The sequence below is a fragment of the Pleuronectes platessa genome, chromosome 2 (assembly GCF_947347685.1).
Source record: "Pleuronectes platessa chromosome 2, fPlePla1.1, whole genome shotgun sequence".
Classification (NCBI taxonomy): domain Eukaryota; kingdom Metazoa; phylum Chordata; class Actinopteri; order Pleuronectiformes; family Pleuronectidae; genus Pleuronectes; species Pleuronectes platessa.
In genome coordinates, this window is record NC_070627.1 from 15768435 (window position 1) to 15790385 (window position 21951).

Consider the following 21951-nt stretch of genomic DNA (forward strand, 5'->3'; position numbering starts at 1 on the left):
TTATTTTGTTGTCTTTTGTGGGAAGAGGTCGTGCACATGTGTGTCACGCGTGGGAATAAGGAACGTCCTCCTTGTATTTCTTAACGAAAAACACTTAAGTTCACAGTCTCCCATTACGTTCTATCAACAAATAAATTAAACGTGTGCAGTGTGGCTGTTTTATATCTTTAAAAACAGAGGGATGTTGTTACCAAACAAGAAAATGACCACGCATTATTATTTGGTCATATTAACCACTGACACCCCTCATCCATCAGGCCAATGCAAGCCCAGTAACTGTCCACTACGCGTGAGTTTGTTTCGTAGCTACACAAAGCTGGAAAGCTGTAATATTCACTGTTGTAGACGAGGGCACCGCCCATCTTCTGTGTGCCGGTGTTAAAAACCAGCACACCCCCCTGAACAGCAACACTGCTGACTGACTAAAGAGTCAACCAATGGCAGGGAGGCGCTTGTCGCGTGGACCAATCAGCTGCCACTATGTCAGGCGTCCTGTGTGTTGTTGCTGTCAGACTCGCAGTGGGGGGAGTGAGAGATCAGAGTCGCTCATCATGGCCGCCTCCTTAGTGCGCTGGCTCAAGACACTGTACGTTTTCCTGTTGGTATGTCCCCTGTGTGTCCCCGCATTCTTGAACCTGGAGGAACTGAACGAGATGAAGTATGGGATCCAAATCCTGACCGACCCCGTCATCCTGGGGCAGGTGAGCGAGCGGGGGGAGGGTTTTTTTAACGGCTAGCCTGCTAGCTAGAAAGTAGGCTAACGTCAGCCAGCGATAAATAGCTTCCTCCTAAAGAGTAACCTGCTCCCCAGCTGTGGCTCATAATAAAGAATTAAAACTGCATGTTGCTCATTTAATGCTGGGGTTACAGCTGAAGTCACCGACACAGGAGCGTCGACAGCTGCCACAACACAACTAAGTTTGACTCATTCCCACCTACCTCCTGTTTCATCACATAAACAATAACGAACCCAAACCATAATAGCAAACCCAGTGAGTTAATACACTGGCAATTACTTGAGTATCTTTCTGCTAACGTGTGGCAGTGTCCCTCCAAGATTTTCCATCTTTCATGACTGTGTTTTCCTTCAGACCAACACAGAGGAGGTTATGATGGTGTCCAGTAAGTACAAGCAGCTGTACGAGTGTCGACTCCCAGCCCAAGCCGTCAGGTTTCACCAGGATCCTGCTTCCGAGGCGGACTCACAGGGGTACACCGGACCAGACATCCCAGACCTGCTCACTCCAATGCACAGTGCCCCCTGTATAGTGAAGGTTGGTCCTCGTCTTCTTATCTGAGAGGTCCACAGGTCCACTGCCGTAGCTCTTTAGACTCAATACATTTTAGGGTTCAGTGTGTAAGATTTAGGTGAAAGGGATCTATTGGCAATCATTTTATATAAAATGATCCTAATGATGTTTTCACCAGTATGTTTTTCTTTCCCCTCGAATGGGCCCTTTATATCAAAATACTTTATATTTACATTGGGAGCAGGTCCTCTCTACAGAGGCTGCGATGATTTTTTTTATAGTGGTACAAACTAAACACTTTTTGAGTTTTTATGACAACTGAAGGCTACCACAGGTTTTCTTTCACCATCATGTATTCAAGTGACTGCACCAAAAGCATAGTATGAAAGTACTGGGATTTAATCCCTTAAGCCACGTTTTATGTTTATTGTGATTTAAAGATCACTGTGGTTTGAAAGATAATTTGTGTGCATTAGTTCACTTCAGCTTTCCAACGGTAGATAGTGTGCACATCGATCCAGGTTGTGTACAAGGGCAGGACAGAGACAACATACAAAAGCATACACAGTAGAAACAAACTAAATATATATCTGAATACAAGAGACAAACTTTGAGCAGCGTCTTGTGTGGCCATCTGAGTGTAGAAACATTCTTGTAACTCAAGACATTTAGTAACTTCACTGGGCTGGTCACAGAACAGATGTGAAAGCAGGAAATGGTTACTTAGAACGTCCCACACACAGATCATGATCTTTTCCAAAGAAAGACTGTAAATGATTCCTTTTCAGCTAAACAACAAAGTGTAGCCAATGTAAACTGAAGTTATGCGAGTATGTGGGGGAGGTTACTTGGCTGTGGTTTGTTACTTAACCCACTTCCTAATGACATACTTATGTCTGATAACCTCATACCATTTAAAAAACAAGAACAAAAAGAATACCAAAAGATTCTATTTTGGTTTGAGTGTCGACTTTAACTCAGCAAAAGTAAAGAGAAAAACACAACATCCAGTGGTTTCTACACTGTTTTACAGCACTGGGAGCGGAGTGTGGTTGTTTTTAATCTTTTAACTGAACTGGTCATGAGACGAGATGCCTTAAGATCAACTCTGCTGAATAATTTCCTGAGGGAAACTTTAGTGTCATCATAACAGGCACATAACCCAGTCTGCACTAGTTTCTGCTGTAACACTCACACAGACATCAGCACAAATAAATATCTGTCTATTTTTGACAATGTTACGTGACTAGCCTAAATACAGTGTAAATGTAAAAGTGAATTTCATTATGTAGAAATGTTCGCTGTCTGTGTTTCCTGCAGACGAAGGACTGGTGGACGTACGAGTTCTGTCATGGTCAGCACATCAGACAGTACCACCTGGAAGGTACCACTGTGTTTCTAACTTTGTAATTGAATGTATTATTTTGACACAGGAGCTGTCTCTGACAGATGTTGTTCTTCTCTCCTCAGACACAGAAATCAAAGGGGATGTACTGTTTCTCGGTTATTATGAGTCTGAATTTGATTGGAACAATGAAACAGCAAAGGTAAAGTTGCCTCAGTTATGTGGTTGCATTTTCTTTAACTTCAGCTTCCTGGCATACATTAAAAATGAAATCGCATGATTGTAGAATATGAGTTGAACCTCAGTTGTATGTGGCAGTGTCTAATTGATGATCTAATTCAGTATAACCCTTATAACATTATAGTCTTTGCAAAATAATGTATGAACCTGGTCAGGACGAGCTTATTTGGGACTTCTGAAGTTACTCAGGTCACTAACATTTCTTTTCCCCCAGGCCTCCAAACAGCACAGGCTAAAGCGCTACCACAGTCAGACCTATGTAAACGGCTCAAAGTGTGACCTGAATGGAACTCCCAGAGAGACTGAAGTCCGGGTGAGTTGTTTAAATTAACGAGACATTTATAACGCATGCCGCCTGTGTGGTTTTGTCTGTTTTAAAATGTATTGTTTAATTTTTTATTTCTGTTTCAGTACTATGAACAGATATAAAGTGAAGTTAGTTTGCATTTTGAACAAAATGATGTATTCTAGACAGACTTGGATAACTTTACTTCATTACTTCCAGTTTGTATGTGAAGAAGGCTCAGGGGACTACGTTGCCCGAGTGGATGAGCCTCAGTCGTGCCGCTATGTGCTGACAATTCACACCAGTCGCACCTGCCAGCATCCTTTCCTGCGGCCACCATCCACTGCCAAGCCTCAGGGTATCGTGTGCCAGCCAGCACTAAGTGCACAACAGTACATGGATTACGTCAAGGCCCAAGTCTGTGAGTTAAAACAATAAATAATAATTTGACACAGCATTTGGAAACTGTCACAACTTATCACTTTGATGTTATTTCCTGTTGAGGTGGGTCGCTGGAGTTGAACAGGATGTGGAAAAAGTATTAAAAAATGTAAATCAATTGTGACAACAACTAGGGGGGATAAAGCGGTCCAACATGGTTAACATTTCAGATTTTCATTATGCATAGTGTGAGATGTTCTGATATCAGCATTGGAAATGCCTCCAATAATTCTCGGGCCTTGGAGATTACACAAATTTATGTACCACCCCTTAAAAGTATATTAGTTTCACCAAGATAAAACAGCAGTTTTCTTTTCCTCTCCAAATTACCAGTTGCCCTGCACTGCTACTGGAAAGTACTGTTTTTAGAGCAGCGTATTGTGAGCCAGAATTGGCTAAAATGTCAGCAATTTCGCAATATTTTCTGCTGACATGTCAAATAGTGAGTCAAGTAAAATGGTGACATGTAGCTTATGCAAGACTTGAGTTTCGAGGAGCACTAGCAATCTAATGAAGAATTTGAAAAGGGTTTTACCTTAACCAATACATCACTACAGTGATAGCAATCATCAGCTGTTAAAATATGCTGTATAAGTTTTTTTTTAATTTTTTTTTTTTTATAAATACAGTGGTATCAGATTTGTACTTGGTATTGGCTGAAACCTGAAGTCCAAGTATCTGAATTGTTGTCAGGAAGGGAAAAAATGATATCAGAACATCTCTATATGTGGTGTATGAAATACAGATGTATGATCTGAAATACAGTTATATATTTCACTGTGTGATTTTAAAACCATAACAAGGACACGTGTGGGTTTTCTTCTCTCTTTCATTCTTCCTTTCCCTCTTCCTCCCTCCATCCTGTTTCTAGCGGACACAAAACGCAAAGTAGAGCAGATCTCAGAGGAGCTGAGGAGTCTTGATGAGATGTTGGCTGCTAATGAAGGGGCAGATGGGGCCGTGGAAGTAACCGCTGAAGATTCATTAACTGTATCCAGTGATGATTCAGAGCCCTCAGATGGAAAAGGTGATTATTTTGACAGTAAATGGGAAAATGACTAAAATTGTAGCAATTTATCAGTGCACCAAATAAATATATTCACTGAGTTGTTCTTAATCTCTATCATGTCAGGTGTACAGATTTAACAAAGCCTTTCTCGTGTGACATGAGCTGCTGCATTTATTTTGAAATAGACTCTGCTGATGTAGCTGAGGACGTCGGGTCAGAGGAGGCAGAGGACTCTGAATTCTGGGAGGGAGTGACAGAAACAACTGCTTCTCAACAGGAGAGTCAGGTACGGAAACGCTAACAACAAAATGTCCATTAATTATGATCTAAAGTCCATAATATCTGATATATGATGATTATAGTGTTTTATATTTCAGTGTTGTAATCTTATAACTGAATGTGCTGAATGTTATAGTTCTTTTTTATCTATATCCTCTAAGACTAAACTTAGAACTTAAGCACACATACATTTGCAAGTATATTCTTTTTTAGTTAGTCTTAAGTGAATGGTTGAACCGAGGAACCTCTCTGGTCAGAACCCACATAACCACTAGAGGGTGCTGGCCAACAATTTTCAGGTCAAAATATGAACCTGCTTATGCTTTTTTCCACAGACTGCAGATGATGACTATAACTCACTTACAGACAATGAAGTTATTGATGACGTTGATGAAGGTAATGCAATTTAACCGCTTTTGCTTTCTCTAGCGTGCACACACGTTTGTACATATTTTTAGTGAGGACACTCATTGGCATAATGCATTCCATAGCCCCTTACCCAAACCCTAACAATCAAAACAAAATGCCTAACCCTAACCTTTAATCAAGCCCTAACCTAAACCTAACCCACTTTCCCAAAATGTCTTCACGATGTAGGTTGTAGACTCAAAATGGTCCTCACAAAGATATCTGTACGAGTACACACACCCACATACAAATACAGGCTGAGGTTTTGCCACAATTGATTTGAATATCTTTTGGTTGCTTCTTAGAGTAGATTACAGCATCTTATGTCTGCAACTGTTCAAATAGTGTATGGAGATTAGTTATGCATTACTTACATGTGCTGTTGCTCAGTGTTGGACTGTCTTTGAAATAAATCTCCTTTAGTAGAAAAGTTCAACTTTAAAATCATCACTGACCCGGCAGACCTGATGAAGTTTGTCCAGCACCTCAAAGAGAGTAACAGGAAAGTAAGTACTTGACAAGATATCCATGTTACTTTTTTTTTAACATCTCTTGGAGTACATTTATTTTTCTTTGCAGTGTGGAATATTGCAGTTCAATGCTGATTTTTGCTTTTTTAGAAAGATCAAAACCAAGCCAGAAGTCGAGGAGAAAAACCAGCATTAGACAGGGTGACGGAGAAGCTCGGCCAGGAAGAGAAAGATGAAGACGAACGCCTGCTGCAGGATTTCGAGGATAAGATAGCTGACCTCTCTGTGCCGTCCGATAAGATTGAAGAAATAAAGGAGGAAATGCAGAAGGAGTTTGACAACATCATAAATGAGGTTTCTGACCACATATAACATTTAATTTGGACACAATATTAAGCAGATCTTAAACATAATGTAATTCTTTGCTTTTCTCTGTCTTGTAGGCCCAGCAGGAATTGGAGACTGAGGGTCTGAAAGGAGAGTTTGATCGCACACAAGCAACGCAAACACTAGAGACGACGTTAGACAAGCTCCTTGACCATTTGGAGGAGAAAGACATCCAGGACCAAGAGCAACAAATGGCAGGAGTTCAAAGTACCAGTGATCCGACCAGGGGCAGCCCTAGCCTGGCTCCAAAACAGCCAGGTAACCCCGCTGTCTTTCCCTCTGTGGTTTCTTTGTCCACCCCCATCCTCTTCATATCCGATCGATAAGTACAGTAGATGTTTGTCGAGGCATCCTCACACATGATCCTAGTTTGATGCAAATGCAAACAAAATTGCTGTGGTTAGTTAGTGGCCTTTCCACTGCTGCCTTTGTTGTGTCTGTTGGTGATTTTCTGTAATTTAATCAGAAAAGAAATAAGTGAAATCACTCACAACATCAAATGTAATGCTTATAAGAAAGTGTTTCCGATTCCACAGTCTTGGCTTTTACCTCCTCCCTCCTGTGGTCCTGCTTGTTGAGTTTTTAGGTGAACTGTGTTGTTTGTCCCTCTTTTGTCTCGTCACCCCCCCAGACCAAGCGGCTGACGACCATGTTAAGATCAAAATTACTAAGTATAAGACGGGCAGCAGCCCTGATGGGGAGGTCAAAGTTCAGGAGATGGGCGAAGGAGACCCCCAGTGGCAGCACATAAAGGACGTGGTTAAAGAGCAGCTAGAGAAAGCAGGACTGAAGGCCGAAGGTATGAAGGGGGAGTGCCCGAAACACTCAGCGGCCTTTTCTCATTTTCATCAGCTATCTTGAACTCACTGCTCTGTAATTATATTCTCATCTTTGTCAAAAAACACACAACTCTCATGTTTTCCAAGGTTCAGCCATTCAACAGATAAAAATATCATGCTAGTAACATAAAGGGTTTCATTTATTTTTTAAGCTGCAAGAAAATAAACTTGCATTAACTGAAGACCAAAATTAGTAGCAGGACATTTGAACAGGGAGCCCTTACATTAGTTATTTTTTCTTTGAGGGAATTGCAAGATTAAAGGTCATCGTAACAGAAAGCCGACGCTTATCTCAAAGTCAAACAGAAATTAAAGCTGTCTCCTCCATGTGTAATCTTTTTTTTCATCAAATGTTATGTATTAATCATTATTCATTGTGATTTTTTTGTTTTAACATTTGGCACACATTCTTATTTAAAGCAATATTTGGAAATATTTCATTCACAAGCTCCTTTTTTCCACCTGTTTTTCATGTCTGTTTTTAGGTAAAATTGAGGTGAAGATCTTGACACGAAAGAATGCAGAGGAGGCAGGTGATCAGTGGTTGACTGAAGAAGATACAAAGTCCTTCAGGGAGCTCCTCATAAACCTCTTGGTAATTTGAGTTTCGATAAAGGCTTTTTCTTGGCTACAAGAGGATCTTTGTGGGCATGCGTTATGAAACATGATACTGTTGGCTGTGGGCTGTAGTGTTTGCTCAGTAAACTCGAATAACTTCAGGCTTCAGTACAGTGCATACAGTGCCTACCTACCTATCTCAAATCCGTAAATACTGTATGTCTAATTTTCAAAAATCATCCATCTGCCCGTTTATTGGGATCCGCACTGGAAGTTAATGGGTTCTTCCCTGAACTATTTCCTAGCCCTCCACCAAATTAGGTGCAAATTTATTCTGAACTTTTGTGAAATCCTGGACCAACCAACAGACATGGGTAACACAATTCTTGATGTAGGGAACAGATTTCGCCCATATGAGACTCAACATGAGTTATTGTGTATTTGTTTAAATGCAAATCTCTGTGATGAGTAGGTGAAGTCAGAAAACATTTCCAGTATTCTGAAAGATGAAAGTTAAAAATAAGGGGATAAGGTTACACTCAAGTCTCTATTGGCATTCACAGTTTTGTGTAGGACCCACACGAGTTGGTGGCTTCCACTGAAACAAATGTTAGTCTTTGACAAGCTCAATGTTGTCAGACACAACTGACTTTACAAATTTAGTGATTTAAGAACTTATTTTAACACTGAGAATTTAGTTTATAATGTTTTCCATACATTGATTTACTTTTACCGCAACATCAATATTGACCGTGATTTATTTTCTCTTCTTGATATCATAAATTCATTTGCCTGCTACCTCAGAATTTCCATTGAATAAGTGTTTGAGAAAATTTGCCTACCTTGATTTACAGTGGCAGTGTTTCCCATTAATAGCTTTTGGAAGCAAATCAACTATTTAAGTTCATGCTTTTTAATGTAGAATTGAATAATGGATAATATGTGTTAGTGGCAGTCCTAAAGTAGATCAGTCAAGGTTGTGGTTGATATCTGGTATCCAATCTCTTTATTCCCCAGACTGGAGGCACAGAAGAGGTTTACAAGGAGCAAAAGAGGCAGCAGGAGTTAGAAAACAACTATAGGTTTGTTTGGGGAGAGTCCCAGGAGGAGTCCCAATCATCAAGCACCTCTGACTCAGACGATGTGGACATCTGAGCTCGTTCAGGACATTATGTGGATCTTCTGTGAATGTGAACTCCCGTTAAGACCAGGGGGAAGAAAGGACTCTGAAGTGCGGCAGCAAATTTAAAAAAAAGAGCTGACATGATCAAATCATTGCTATGAAATTTGGCAGATAATCAACTCACCTGTTTGCACATTCAGAAAATCTCTGGGTTTTGAAAGAGACAATATGTGTCTTTAGTAGGAACCATTTATATGTTGCACAATGAAACAGCAACGTGTCAGCTGTCCCTGTGCAGCCAAATGCAGTTCTGCATTTTCCCCTTTTCGATGGGATTCAGTTTTGATAGATGGCTCAAAAAAAGCCTTGTGAAATACAACATGTACCTTTTTTGAGATATGTCAGTGAGTTCTACTGAATATTTGAAGTTCTAGTTTCTGTCTGACCTGATACAGCTGATGGAGGTTGTTGGTGTATGCCTCATCAAACTGGATGAGTCATTTCACGGAAGGATTATACGTGAAAAAAGGGACAAACACTAAAGGGTTCATTTTTCAGTTCCTGCTTGTCTTTGAAACTTTCTGACACACTGTGTTTGGTGGTAATGTTACCAACAAACAGAACTGTAGATTAAATACGTGTTTGTAAATATGCTGTGGCACTTTATATTTTTTAGAAACACCAAATTTAAGCATTGTTTGATTAATTTTTGGTTTTTCCCTCGGGGTGTTGTGTGTGATTAAAGGGATTCAAATGAAAAACTCTTAAAAGGGGTGTCAGGAAGAGAAATCTTTTTTGTGAGTACCTTGTTATTCTTTTGACAAATACTTGCCTTTATTTTATTCAATTATATTTAATTTAGCAAAGAAAATTGAAGAAAGCTAGACTGTCAATCACATTCAGTCTATGTAAATAATTAATCCATGCAGCGCTTTTCTAAGGATCCATCAGAGGTTGGCTTCAAAGGGCTGAATTTGTACAGTTCGAGGATAATTATGGCTACATTGAAACAAAACCTGTGCGTTGTCATTGCGTGAATGTGGCTTTGAATTGATTTGTTGTATATCAGCAAAAATTAGGAGGCACTTGAGTGTCCGGAGTTAATATGTAAACGTTTGTTAGGTCGCAATCTCCTAACTTAATTTCACTGCAGGACTGAGTCATATACAAACAGTTTCAGGCACCTGACTGAGACATTTGTTCCTAATGTATTCATTAGTGTCAAGATGGTGCATGAGTAAGCAGAACAACATATTTATTCACTTGAATTCGTCAGACAAAACTTAACATTGTGCCAAAGTTTAGTGGCAAATATGATCTGGTGGAGACTAGTGAGTTATCCAGCAAACACCTTATTTTCTTAACAATGATATCTAACACCAGAGGCAGAAAAGAAGATCTATTGAAATATTCTTGAATAGGGCTGTTTTACTATATTTTTTAAATACCATGATTTTCTTCATTATCTGACTAAAGTCCACTTGAGCTGCCTTGTAAATACATTGGGCAATCTTTGTTTTTTATTAAATAAAGAATACCACTGGGGTCCTCTGTACATCATCCAGCTATATGTCTTTATGTGTTAATGTTGATATTATTTGTTTCATCGCTTGTGAGAGCTGAACCCTTCTCTCAGGCCTGTAAAGGCAAAGTCCGTTGTGTTATTTACTCACCGAGATAGCAACTGGGTGTAGATGTGTTTATAGCTAAACCGGTTGAGAGAGTGACAGCTACAATTATGATGTTAAGTGGGGTTATGGTAAGGGTTTAAGGTAATTGTGTTCGCTTTACCTGCCACTTTAAGAGTTGGTATAGCTGCTATTTTGTAGCAGCTACAAAAAAAAGAAATAACACCCAACCATTACAAATTTAAGTAGCTTGACGTTGTCATACTCACAATTCTAGTCAGAATATGAGTCTTATACCGCTCCATTGGGCTGTGATTATGGGGCGTGTTTCAACCGAACCAGGAAATAAAATGCCTCTTGTCTCAATTGGATAGACCTACAACCAATCAGAGCAACGTAGTATGTGACGTACGTTAAGCGAAAGCGACGCTTAACCCTAACCCTAACCCATCCACTCCCATGTTAAACCTTTGTGCTGGTCACACCGGAGGCTGAAGCGCCGAGCTGCGCCAAGGCTGCCTCGCGCCGTGCAGCAATCGCTTTGGCGTCGAGTCTATTTTTTTTGCGCTTGACGCGAGCGTATCGCGCCAGGAGACACACTGAAAAATAATTTAAACGATATTGATGACATATTTTATATAATATAAATGATCAAATATGCATCCTGTACTTTGAATTCCACTTCTGCTGTCCTGGAGTTTTAATTTTACCAATGACATTATTAAATGTCCCCCTCTGCCCATCCACTACAGCCACACAATAACTATAATGATAATACACGTTATTTATATAGAACTTACAAAAAATAGTGTTAGACAAGTCGACAATTTGTACCGAAACACCATAACACATTCCCACTGGATTTAAACAGTTGAACCTTGACTGCACAGGGGAGTGTGTGCAGATCCAAATAAAAATGTGGATCTGGTGAATTCAAATGCGGTTTTTCATAGGGGGATGGTTTACACCTGTGTGAGTGACACCACAAGTTGTCATCGCATCTGCACAGGTCGTCTGCTGGGTGTCTGGGCATAATAATGAAAACGTACAAATCGGCCTATACCGAGGCAGCGGCTCTGCGGGCGTACACCGTGTACACGTGTCCGTTCTGCGCTTTTACTTTGAAACGAGTGAGCGGAAGCACCGGTGTCTCCGGTCCTGCGCTCAGGCAGGAGAAGTTGTGTGAGGTGTGTGTAGCGGCGGAGTTACCTCCTGTTGTCGTGTCAGGTTTCACGTAGTTCTCCTCAAACTAGATGGTCGCAGTCAACTTCATGGTCGTCCATTCCAGCCGGTCGGGAAACTTTATGACGCTTCCGCTAGCTCCGTTGTCACGACAGGAAACCCGCTAACTTAGCACTGAAGTTAACGTTAGCAGCGTCGGTGAGATAATGGACTCCCATGTTAGCTAACGCCCGCTGCCCAACACTGTGCCAAGGGGCCACTAATGCCCGACGTTATGATTTAGTTTCCTCCCTCCTGGTTGTTGTTTAGCGGCTGTCGGGGCTAAAGCTCGCCCGCTGTGTACCACGGTGACTGTTAGCAACAGGCTAGCTGAGCTAAGTTCCAGTTTAGATGGAAAAAGAAACCCCTGCGTCCAGAAGGAACGGACTTTTCCGTTTCTTTGCATGATGGAGTAGCGGGTAGTGGACCTGCTATGGTGTATGCGCTGCCATTGGTGAGTAAAAACCACACCTTATAAACACAGGGGAGTGACAGCTACTCGACTCGCTCACCTTCGCGCTGCCGCGTCAGGTCTGAGAGTTTCCTGTTTCTTTCTCCTCCTCTCTCGAACCCAGCACCTGCCGAGTTGATCAGCTGACAGCGAGACACCTGATCCAGCATGCCGGTCGTCGGATCCAGATTCTTCTTCATCGCGGGGTTTGTGGTCGGGACCTTCACTCTGTACGTGTTCCTACGGCAGGTGTCGTTCGAGACGGGGCTGTCCGCGCCGCAGCCCGCCAACTCGGTCAGGGACTATCAGCTTGGGCTGGCTGAAGAGCGCAAGATATGGAAGAAGCAGGGGTCTGCTCTGTTCAACCTGAAGCACCCTCATCAGAAAGGTACTGCTTATAATTACTTCCTGATTCCAAAACATGTAGGTGGAAGACTTGATGGCCAAAAACAGAAATGAAAGAATAAATATGAGACATATTTTTTTATTCCGAGTGGAGGTTGTGGTTTTGCCATGCAGGAAAAACAAGTCTCACCACATGCGTAAGCATTATGTTGCTATATATTTAAACTTTTAGTTATAATGCTTTTGATTCAAATAAAATTGCAATGATAATTGATGTTATTCTATTGCCCGTCTTGTGTGGAATCCTGAATCCAGAAAGAAATTCATTACTATAATAAGACAACAGAGACCAGAGAGTAATTTGTATTTATCATTAAAGGCCGAATTATACTCGTGTTGCACGGACACACGCATGCACGCAAGACACGCAACACGCCCCTTTCGTGCCCTCTGCGGGCTTGCGTGCGTCCGCCAATTTTTCTAACTACACGACAAAACGACGCGAGCCTCACGCAGCCCGCAAGGCTTGTGATTGGTCTGCTTACTACATCCCGTCCGGAGTCTAGTTTCCGGTTTCATGCCCCACAATACGCGGAAATCACGGAAGATTTAGAAGAACGAATATGGAACAAATAGAAGAGCACTTGGCAGAAGAGATCCGAAAGTATGACCACTTGTATAACCCGTCACTGACTGGCCGATTTGTCCGCCAGAAATAGGCTATTAGGAGCCGGAGTGGCGATGTAAATAAAGATTCGACGAAGAAGAAGACGTCTCTTCTTTGTGCGTTTTGTTTTCGAAACAAAACGTTACTCCGCCTAGTGTTCTGGCGGTGAATTGCGTTGCAACATGCGCAACACGTGAGTGAAGCATAAACCAAAACGAGTCCGTCGATGCAGCTGCGTGGCCTTCCGCGGTTGCAGTCGCAGGACTATAATTAGGCCTTAAGTCAACAACTTTCCTGCATGCTTCTGCGACTGCGTCTGCGTCTTTTCACGCCGCTGTGGCGCAAGACTCGTTGTCATTCATGCTTCCCCAACCGTTGCGCGTCTTACAAAGCAATTCCGCGCCAGAACACTAGGCGGAGTAATGCTTTTTGTCGAAGCCTGAGAGACGCCTTCTTTCTTCTTCATCGATTGTTTATTTGCATAGCTACTGCGGCTCCTTGTAGCCTTTTTCAAGCGGACAAATACGCCAGTCAGTGACGGGTTATACAAGTGGACATACTTTCGGATCTCTTCTGCCAAACGCTCTTCTATTTGGTCCATATTCATTCTTCTAAATCTCCCGTTGTTTCTGCCTGTATTATGGGGCATGAAACCGGAAATGCAGCTCCAGAAGGGATGTAGAGCAGACCAATCACAGCCTTGCGGGCTGAGTGAGCTTGCGGAGCTTTGCCGTAAAGGCCTCATTATACTCGTGTTGCACGGACGCACGCATGCACGCAAGACACGCAACACGCCCCTTTCGTGCCCTCTGCAGGCTTGCGTGCGTCCGCCAAATTTTCTAACTACACGACAAAACGACGCGAGCCTCACGCAGCCCGCAAGGCTTGTGATTGGTCTGCTTACTACATCCCGTCCGGAGTCTAGTTTCCGGTTTCATGCCCCACAATACGCGGAAATAACGGAAGATTTAGAAGAACGAATATGGAACAAATAGAAGAGCACTTGGCAGAAGAGATCCGAAAGTATGACCACTTGTATAACCCGTCACTGACTGGAGGATTTGTCCGCCAGAAATAGGCTATTAGGAGCCGGAGTGGCGATGTAAATAAAGATTCGACGAAGAAGAAGACGTCTCTTCTTTGTGTGTTTTGTTTTCGAAAACAAAACGTTACTCCGCCTAGTGTTCTGGCGGTGAATTGCGATGCAACATGCGCAACACGTGAGTGAAGCATAAACCAAAACGAGTCCGTCGATGCAGCTGCGTGGCCTTCCGCGGTTGCAGTCGCAGGACTATAATTAGGCCTTAAATTTTAGAAAAGGGGGTCGACACCCGTCAGCACGTAAGGAGGGATACATAAGCACGTAAGGGACCCGGAAGGGCTCTTGCGCTTACGGGCCCGTGAAAACTCTCACTTCCTCCTAGTTGACAAAAGAAGGAAAGTCAATAACAATGAGGAGCTACAAACACTGACTTTGCTCTTTAAAAGGAGACGCTGCTCCTTCACTGTCCCCTGCTGGACTTTTCCTTATTCTAGGGAATTGTTTTTTTCTCCCAGCGAGATTTTGTGACCAATATACGCTTTAGATCGTCAGTCTATTATTTGCAGAGATATCTTGGATTATATAAAAATACCCAGCCAAGTAATACTCCCAGCAAGTGTGGTGACAATCAGTCTGTACTCAAACATGCATGCAATGCCTCTCTCTAAGGCATGCCGAGTGTATTAGCCTCAGTCTGAGTCAACCCAAACAAGTTCGCTGATTAGCCACATATCATAAACATCTCTTCCCCAAGCTTGTGACAGATGCAATCGGAGGCTGAAAGTAAGTATGCTGATGTACCTGCCGTGAATCACTGCTTCTCTTCTTATATCATGACTAGATCTGTTTTTGAACTGTTGGTCTGATAAAACAAGAATAATTGGATTGGATTCAATTTATTGTCATTACACAGAGTACAGGTACAGAGGCAACGAAATGGAAAGAAGGTTGAAAGATTACAGCATAACATGAGGGGAGGGAGGAGAGAAAAACAACCCCCCAGACTAGGCTCCTAAAGGAGTACAGTGTGGGAACAGGAAAAAAACCCATCTCAGCACATAAGCACATACATTTTAAACATGACTTGCAACGGGGAGGGGGGAGGGGGGGTGGAGGTAAGCCAGTGACTGGGTGTTCTGAGCCCAGCCAGTTGGAGGATGGAGGTAAGCCAGCACAGACAAGCAGCCATCCGGTCCTGCAGCCTCGAGGCGCTGGTCACAGACCCGCCTGTCAAACTGGGGGTACGAAGCAGGCGAAGGCGTGGGATGGGGGGTGTGGGGGGATGCATATCTGTGTGTAATATGTACGTGTGTTTGTATGTAAAGTTCGTGTATAAGTAGGCCTGGGTTGTCGCCTTCCCCTCGGCCACAATCAGACAGATTCTCAGTTCGCAAGATTGTCGTTGCCATGGAGACCGCCTTGATAGGGTCCTAGACAGGGACAACAATCCACAGGTGTCTGTGGGAAGGGGGGGGTGCAAGAGGGTCTCACTGCAGCGCTCTTCAGGGGAGTTGTTGTTCCAGCAACGGCATTGGCCAGGCCCGTGCTGGTTGGGGGGGCCGAAAGCAGATAAGATTGGGATTGTTTGGGCTTGCAAGTAGTCGCATTCCAATTTGCGCGTCAACTCTTTCTCCACTTTCTCCAACTTTTCCAACAGGTCTCCGAATCGATAAGACTTAACGTAGTTATAAGGACATTCTGACGGAAGAGAAAACCGCCCAACCCTCATGTGCACTTGCGATGGGATTTCCATTAAATGTTATGTCCACTGCACTCCAGTGTTTGGATGCACTAGCGTTGTTAAGGTGATGTTTATGTTTTTCTCCATTTACCAGGTGAGGATGGCCGTATTGCTGATGAGCTGTACAAAAAGGTGCGCATTCTTTGCTGGGTGATGACTGCACCAAAGAACTTGGAGAAGAAGACTCGACATGTGAAGACCACGTGGAGTCGTCACTGCAATGTGGTGGTCTTCATGAGCTCCATGGATGACCCCGACTTCCCCACTGTGGGATTAGGTACAGAGGAAGGTCGGGATCAGCTTTACTGGAAAACAATCCGGGCCTTCCATTACGTCTATGAGCATCACAGCCACGAGGCAGATTGGTTCCTCAAGGCAGATGATGACACCTACGTTATTGTTGACAACTTGCGTTGGGTTCTTGCGAACCACACGCCGGACGAGCCAATTTACTTTGGCCGACGGTTCAAGCCCTTTGCCAAGCAGGGCTACATGAGTGGCGGAGCAGGTTATGTGCTGAGCAGAGAGGCTCTACGGAGATTTGTAGAAGGTTTTAAAACCAAACAGTGCTCTCACACTTCCTCTGTAGAGGACCTGGCAATGGGACAGTGCTTGGAGAAAGTCGGGGTGCTGGCAGGAGACTCCAGAGACACTGAGCACAGGGAGACATTTCACCCCTTTGTTCCGGAGCAGCACCTCACCGCGAAATTCCATAAGAGTTTCTGGTATTGGAGCTACAACTTCTACCCAATCATAGAGGCAAGTGAAGCAACTCAAACTTTTGTCAATATTTGAATAGGCTGTCGTGTAAGGTGTGAAACTGGTTAGACAGAAGTGGCATGTTGCTTGTCCTGAATATCCTTTCTTAAGGCGCACCCTGGAGAAACTCATTGTTTCTACAGGCAGTCTGATTAGATCAACACCCATGAAATTAGATTTATCTGCATGGAAAATGGGACACGTCGCATAACCACAAACTGTTTTTTGTTTTTTTCAGGGTCCATTCTGCTGCTCCGACTTGTCTGTGTCTTTCCACTATGTTGATGGATCACAAATGTATTTATTGGAGTACTACACCTATCACCTGCGTGCCTTCGGCTATACACACCGTTACCAGCCCCCCACCCCAAAGCGCTACAGAATCGAGCATTCAGGTTCGGCTGCAGAAAAACAAAAGGAGCCGGCTCCTCAGGTGAAAGGCAAAGGAGAAAGCGGTGATCCGCCTAAGATGGAAATGAAACAGGACGCAGAGCAACATCCTGCAGCTGGTAAAGATCCTCCCATTGCACCAGAGGTGAAACAACAGTAGGACTCTATGGTTGTGTGAAGGGATCAGTGTCATTAGGAAGACACAGAATTGTGTGTTTTTAAATCTTTGCTTATTCATTCATTTTGATAATTTTGGCTCATATTTCTACAAAAGTAGAACGGTCCACTTTGATCGAAAGTGTCTGGAGCTGAAGGACTGCTACTAACTTCAACTTGCGACTGCATTTTAGGCTCAAAGTGGCTCTTATTTATCCAGATTTGTAAGAGGGTTTTTACATTTTTAAAGTTGAGAGCACTTTTCTGTAGGCTTTGATCATTTAAAACCAAACCATAATTATTTCTCACAGCTACGTTTTGTCGTCCACCAAAACCCGATCAACCACTGTTTAGTCAAGGTGCAATGAAGTTGTTTGACTTCATTTCACGCATAGTGAACTATGTGCCTGCTAATGGCAATAAATTATGTGTCTTGAACTTAATCAAGAGAAGAGGTGAGGTTTGCTGCTACTCCATACATTTTCTGATTATTGAACAAGATAAAAAAAATATAATGTTAGATTAATATCTGTGCACTCATTAATTGGTATCATAGATGATATTGGATTTGTTCCTAGAACCAGCTTTCTGACGCCAAATTTGATTCAGGCTTTACTCAAAAGTATTTTCTATCACACTTACTAATTGTAATGTAACGTCCATGTGCCATCAATAGGAATAAATCAATTTTATTCGTTTAAATGTTGTGGTGCAACTATGAATGTCCCATATAATTGATATTTAGCTTTTTTGAAAATTAACTTAACAAAGAAAGCTACTAATGGTCGTTTTCTTTACCATTAAATACAAATTATATTCTTTATTAGTTAGTTTTGTTTTAAAATGTCAAATGTTGAAAATACTAAAAATATCTTTGAAATGAAAACCCCCAAAAATTAACTATCACTGTAAAAAAGAAGCTAGACCAAGGTGATATTTCATGTTTTTGTTTGGAAAACAAACAACAATTATATGGTTATCAAAACTAATTGCACAATAGCCCCTAGTCAATTAATAATAGTTTATTTCTTTTTATTGACATTTAGGTGAGTACAGTTTTCTATTAGTTCATGTGAAAGTGTAGTAAGAGTATTTTTTTCCCCATAGATAATGAAAATTTGTCTTATCAGATTTATTTAGCTGAATGGTCGGACCACAGTCAGCTAGGATTCTGCAGCACTGTTAGTGTAATATAATGAAATATCACACTTATCCTCAGAATAATCCAGGAAAAAAAAAACACCAATTCAAGAACATGAGCTAAATTTCATTAGCAAGGTTTTTGGAGTCCTCTCTATCTCTTAATGGCTAACATAGAGGTGCATTAATGTGACCACAATGCTTTAAATGATAAGTCCTGATGACTGGATTTGAACATTCGAGCCAAAGATTTTCCTCTGGGATGAGACCAGACTGAGGACGCACGGACACACTGTTATCTGTGAACACTTCTTGAAGTTAATGTTGGTGCTTCCCTATTGTGTATAACTGGTGTTTTATATGTTCAGTCATCACAACCTTTTATTTGAACCGGGATCTAACGAGCACCTTCAGCTGGAGAACAGGACGTCAGTGGGCTGTAGTCAACCAAAGAAAATCTTCCTGGAGTTGTTACTTCTCTTCAACCAATCATTTAGTCTTGAGTGAAAAAAACCCTGCATGTTATCTGTAGATTGATTTAAATTGGCCACAGCTTACCCCACCGGCAATAATCAGACTAATTTGATTTTTGTTGGATGATGTTGCATGTTGAAAAGTCGAATGGGAGACTGCAGCTTTCGCTATCAGTCAACAGCTTCCTTTCCTTCTTACCCATCCATGGCACATGGTTTTCTATTTGTTTTTCCCGAAACTGTCTCTGAATCAACACTTCACGCTTCCCTGTATCTTCTCCTGGTGGACTCTTTAGGGTGTGCCTTGTACAGTATAATTGAGATTGTTTGAGTCAACATTTGAACAAATGACTTTGCACTGTGACATGACCATAATGAGAGTGACGACTTTCAGATGGAGCTTATTGAATCCTTCCAATGTATAGAGCATGGCCTTTGCCAGTGGATGACTTGTTGTTCATGAGTGAATAAGCAGGATTGATTTCTTTTATACAAATGTATATTTTCTAACTGCTGGGCGGGTTGGGACAGAGCCTTTTCTTTTTGTGTAAAATGCATTTGAGTGTTTTGGGGGCTGTTTGGTGTGTTTCCTTTTTAACCACTTAAACCTTTTAATTTCCTTTTGAGTTTACACATGTATGAGGCAACTAAAGCCAAATCTAATTTCCAAAAGCCTTTTTCTGTGTTCATAATCGGTTTCCTTCAGTACATGAGTACAGAGCAAGTAGGAAAAGTCCAGTTAAAACAAGTGTAAACAAATCAACACCTTGTTTTTAAATGATTATACGTTTGGTATGGGTTGTTGGTGTCCGATACGAATAGTATACATTTTCCTAAATATCATTAATCACTTTTAACAAATTATTTCCAGGTTAACCATAAACTTTATTTTAAATGACTATAAATGAGTTTGAAAATATTTTTGTACATAAAATACATCATAAACACGTTTTTAAATGCCAATACAGATATGTCCACAAAAGGCTCATATGCGCAATATTTCCATCCAACCAATATATCGGTCGGGTTCCAAAAATTCTGTTCACCCCTGTTTCCAAGTGAAATAAAAAGTTTTGGACTGATTTTGACAGTGTTTTTGCATCACCAACACTTGCCCTAGCAACTCGTTGATAACTGCCCCATCTTATTGGGGCTGTCTCCTGCAACAATTTGATCAAAGGGTAAAGTTGTACAGTAAAGTATTTATATTTTAAATGTCTATGTTTATATTGACGTCTGAACAGACAGTGTTTGTGTCTTGTCTTTACTTATGTGAGTGGTTGAGCACACGTGGGCAGGGTATGTTTCTGTGAATGGTTCTTAAATCACTATAAATAAATGCATATTTTATTGTACATCTTGTCTTATTTTACATTTTTTAGTGTAGGTGGTTAACATGATTTTTTGTTTATATAACATAATACTCTTATTATACAGTAGCTGTTGTCCGCAGTGTGAGAGACTGAAGTTGAAATGGTGGAGCTGCGTCATCTTCATTCTGGGGAGTTGTAACCTGAGTAGAAAGAACAAAAGTGGTCAAAAGATGTAGCAGCAACTATTTATCTTTAATTTCAGGAAGGATGCAGCCTTCAGTTTTCTCACCTCTGCCTCTCAGGATTGAAGAATCAGCCTCTGCCCCTCTGTAAAGACTTCTGTGTACACACACATTCCTGTCCTGTCGTTTACAAGGCAAATAATGTGTTCAAACTTACATCCGCTCACACTACACAGTCAACTACTGCCTTTAACAAATAGTACAGCAGACGTCATCTACAAAAGCCTTTCATCCTACTGCGGCACTGCTCCTGCCGTTAGTCTGTTAACTAAGTAAACATACCTTACCTCAGATCCACATTAACACCAATTTGGATTTGGACACTAAAGAACATCCAGCAGAGACAATTGTTTTTTTTTTACCAGTCGGCCTGCAACTTTACACACTCTGAGTTGCAGCACTTGGATGAATAATGTATAGAATTTGACAGATTTATGTATCAGCTGATATTAGTTTGTCAAAGCTTTAACTGTAATGTAGTTTATGTTGGCCCATAGGCATAAATTACAGTACAAAAGGCCTTGTATGAAATGGGTGAAGATCTAAATACACTTCTTCCGCAGCTACCTCCACGTTCTGTAGATTAAAGGCTATGCCAAGCGACCGCATTGTGTACAGCCCTTTTAAGAAAGTCAACAAAGACCTGGTCTTAATAAAAGTAAATGAATAGCCAGCGTGTCCACAATGGTGCCTTAGTAAAACCCAGAGTCTGGCAGCGCCACTGAGTACATATCCTGGTAATAACAGGCTTTAAGAGAAAGGAAGTGCTACACTTTTTTGGCTCATGCCATAAATATGTGACGGCAACTTGAAGGGAACATCCCAAGCCTCAAGCAGGTTATAAGGTTTGTAGGGAGTTTTTATTATTTCTGTTACTTATAAAAAACACAATGCTTATATCTTATATATCTAATATGTATTCATTTAAAATCCAACAGAACACCGTGAAATAGTGTAAAATGTTTGTATGGGCTGCTGTCAGTGTTGCTGAAGTCACTCACTTGCCCTCCGCCACAGCAGATCAGCCAGGATGTCATCCATTTGTCCTGCGTGAGAAGACCACAGCTTTCATTTTGATACTATTCATCCTTATCTATTCTGTCCATCCATCCACCCCTGATGAGTTTTTGTGAGTGTGCAGTGAGGGATCGATCAATCGGGTACTGGTTAAACACTGAATTAAACCTTTTTTAAGTTTCTTACTTTTTCTTGACATTGGGGCATTTCTGTGTCCTGTGAAAAGAGTTGCATGTTAGAGGAAGATAAATCCAGTCATGGTGAAAGTGCTGTGGATGTTTTTGAGTTTACAAATAACTCACTGGTTGTTTGAGCAGTACTTCTCCTTCCCATCAGACTCACAAAGCTGTCGTAATCGATGTCATCAAACCTCCTTATGTCCACATCCTGACAGCACTCTGTGTTAGCCTGAAAGACAAGGGGCCAGCTGTGAGGTCAGGTCTGGAGATGGGGGTGTTGTCTGTGTTACTGTAGGCTTGTTGGTCATACAGTACCTCTGACAGGGATCTATAGTTCTCTTCTTTACACCAAGACCTCACAGGAAGGAAGAGGAGGACGAGCAAAGCGACCAGTGAAGCAAAAGTGCAGCAGATTGGAGTTCTCTCCATCACTCTGAAATAGGAAGTAGTTTAAAAATGTTGAAGCAGAAAAGGTGCTCATAAAAACCAGTCTGAGAGTTTGTTTCTACAGATGGGATCGATGGCAGAACACAGTGGATTTTATTCGCTTGT

The 21951-nt window shown here is 41.7% G+C and overlaps 3 protein-coding genes and 1 long non-coding RNA gene across 6 annotated transcripts; 2 read left to right on the plus strand and 2 right to left on the minus strand.

The window, feature by feature from the left end:
* Positions 1 to 502: 502 nt before the first annotated feature.
* On the plus strand, positions 503 to 10195 carry os9 (OS9 endoplasmic reticulum lectin). 3 transcript variants are annotated; one of them, XM_053429859.1, is made up of 15 exons: positions 504 to 701; positions 1092 to 1274; positions 2571 to 2634; positions 2721 to 2797; positions 3050 to 3148; positions 3341 to 3542; positions 4434 to 4589; positions 4757 to 4857; positions 5186 to 5246; positions 5682 to 5764; positions 5879 to 6082; positions 6172 to 6373; positions 6747 to 6914; positions 7440 to 7549; positions 8530 to 10195. In XM_053429859.1, the coding sequence occupies exons 1-15, from the start codon at positions 552 to 554 to the stop codon at positions 8665 to 8667; spliced, it is 1998 nt and encodes a 665-aa protein (XP_053285834.1). In that variant the 5' UTR covers positions 504 to 551; the 3' UTR covers positions 8668 to 10195. The 3 variants fall into 3 exon arrangements, with proteins under 3 accessions (XP_053285852.1, XP_053285834.1, XP_053285843.1); XM_053429868.1 differs by having other exon boundaries at positions 5685 to 5764; XM_053429877.1 differs by lacking the exon at positions 6747 to 6914 and having other exon boundaries at positions 503 to 701.
* Positions 5786 to 11990, minus strand: LOC128447721 (uncharacterized). Its single transcript, XR_008339663.1, has 2 exons — positions 11473 to 11990; positions 5786 to 6480 (listed from the first exon to the last, which is right to left on the minus strand). It is a non-coding gene; the product is annotated as an uncharacterized LOC128447721 (long non-coding RNA).
* Positions 11382 to 20003, plus strand: c1galt1lb (core 1 synthase, glycoprotein-N-acetylgalactosamine 3-beta-galactosyltransferase 1, like b). The gene is made up of 4 exons (XM_053429925.1): positions 11382 to 11938; positions 12060 to 12323; positions 15825 to 16489; positions 16728 to 20003. The coding sequence occupies exons 2-4, from the start codon at positions 12104 to 12106 to the stop codon at positions 17037 to 17039; spliced, it is 1197 nt and encodes a 398-aa protein (XP_053285900.1). The 5' UTR covers positions 11382 to 11938; positions 12060 to 12103; the 3' UTR covers positions 17040 to 20003.
* On the minus strand, positions 19582 to 21828 carry tac3b (tachykinin precursor 3b). Its single transcript, XM_053429991.1, has 6 exons — positions 21715 to 21828; positions 21523 to 21628; positions 21407 to 21436; positions 21205 to 21249; positions 20251 to 20323; positions 19582 to 20161 (listed from the first exon to the last, which is right to left on the minus strand). The coding sequence occupies exons 1-5, from the start codon at positions 21826 to 21828 to the stop codon at positions 20274 to 20276; spliced, it is 345 nt and encodes a 114-aa protein (XP_053285966.1). The 3' UTR covers positions 19582 to 20161; positions 20251 to 20273.
* Between the last annotated feature and the right edge of the window lie 123 nt (positions 21829 to 21951).

Bases quoted from the DNA above. Each gene is read 5' to 3' on its own strand.
- os9 (XM_053429859.1), top strand. From the start codon at position 552: ATGGCCGCCTCCTTAGTGCGCTGGCTCAAGACACTGTACGTTTTCCTG. The intron at 2,635-2,720 runs GTACCACTGTGT...TTCTCTCCTCAG, and splicing joins CAGACAGTACCACCTGGAAG to ACACAGAAATCAAAGGGGAT. The intron at 3,543-4,433 runs GTGAGTTAAAAC...TCCTGTTTCTAG, and splicing joins TTACGTCAAGGCCCAAGTCT to CGGACACAAAACGCAAAGTA.
- c1galt1lb (XM_053429925.1), top strand. From the start codon at position 12,104: ATGCCGGTCGTCGGATCCAGATTCTTCTTCATCGCGGGGTTTGTGGTC. The intron at 12,324-15,824 runs GTACTGCTTATA...TCCATTTACCAG, and splicing joins GAAGCACCCTCATCAGAAAG to GTGAGGATGGCCGTATTGCT. The intron at 16,490-16,727 runs GCAAGTGAAGCA...TGTTTTTTTCAG, and splicing joins ACTTCTACCCAATCATAGAG to GGTCCATTCTGCTGCTCCGA.
- tac3b (XM_053429991.1), bottom strand. From the start codon at position 21,828: ATGGAGAGAACTCCAATCTGCTGCACTTTTGCTTCACTGGTCGCTTTG. The intron at 21,629-21,714 runs GTACTGTATGAC...CTTGTCTTTCAG, and splicing joins ACTATAGATCCCTGTCAGAG to GCTAACACAGAGTGCTGTCA. The intron at 20,324-21,204 runs GTGAGTGACTTC...TGTAAACGACAG, and splicing joins TCTGCTGTGGCGGAGGGCAA to GACAGGAATGTGTGTGTACA.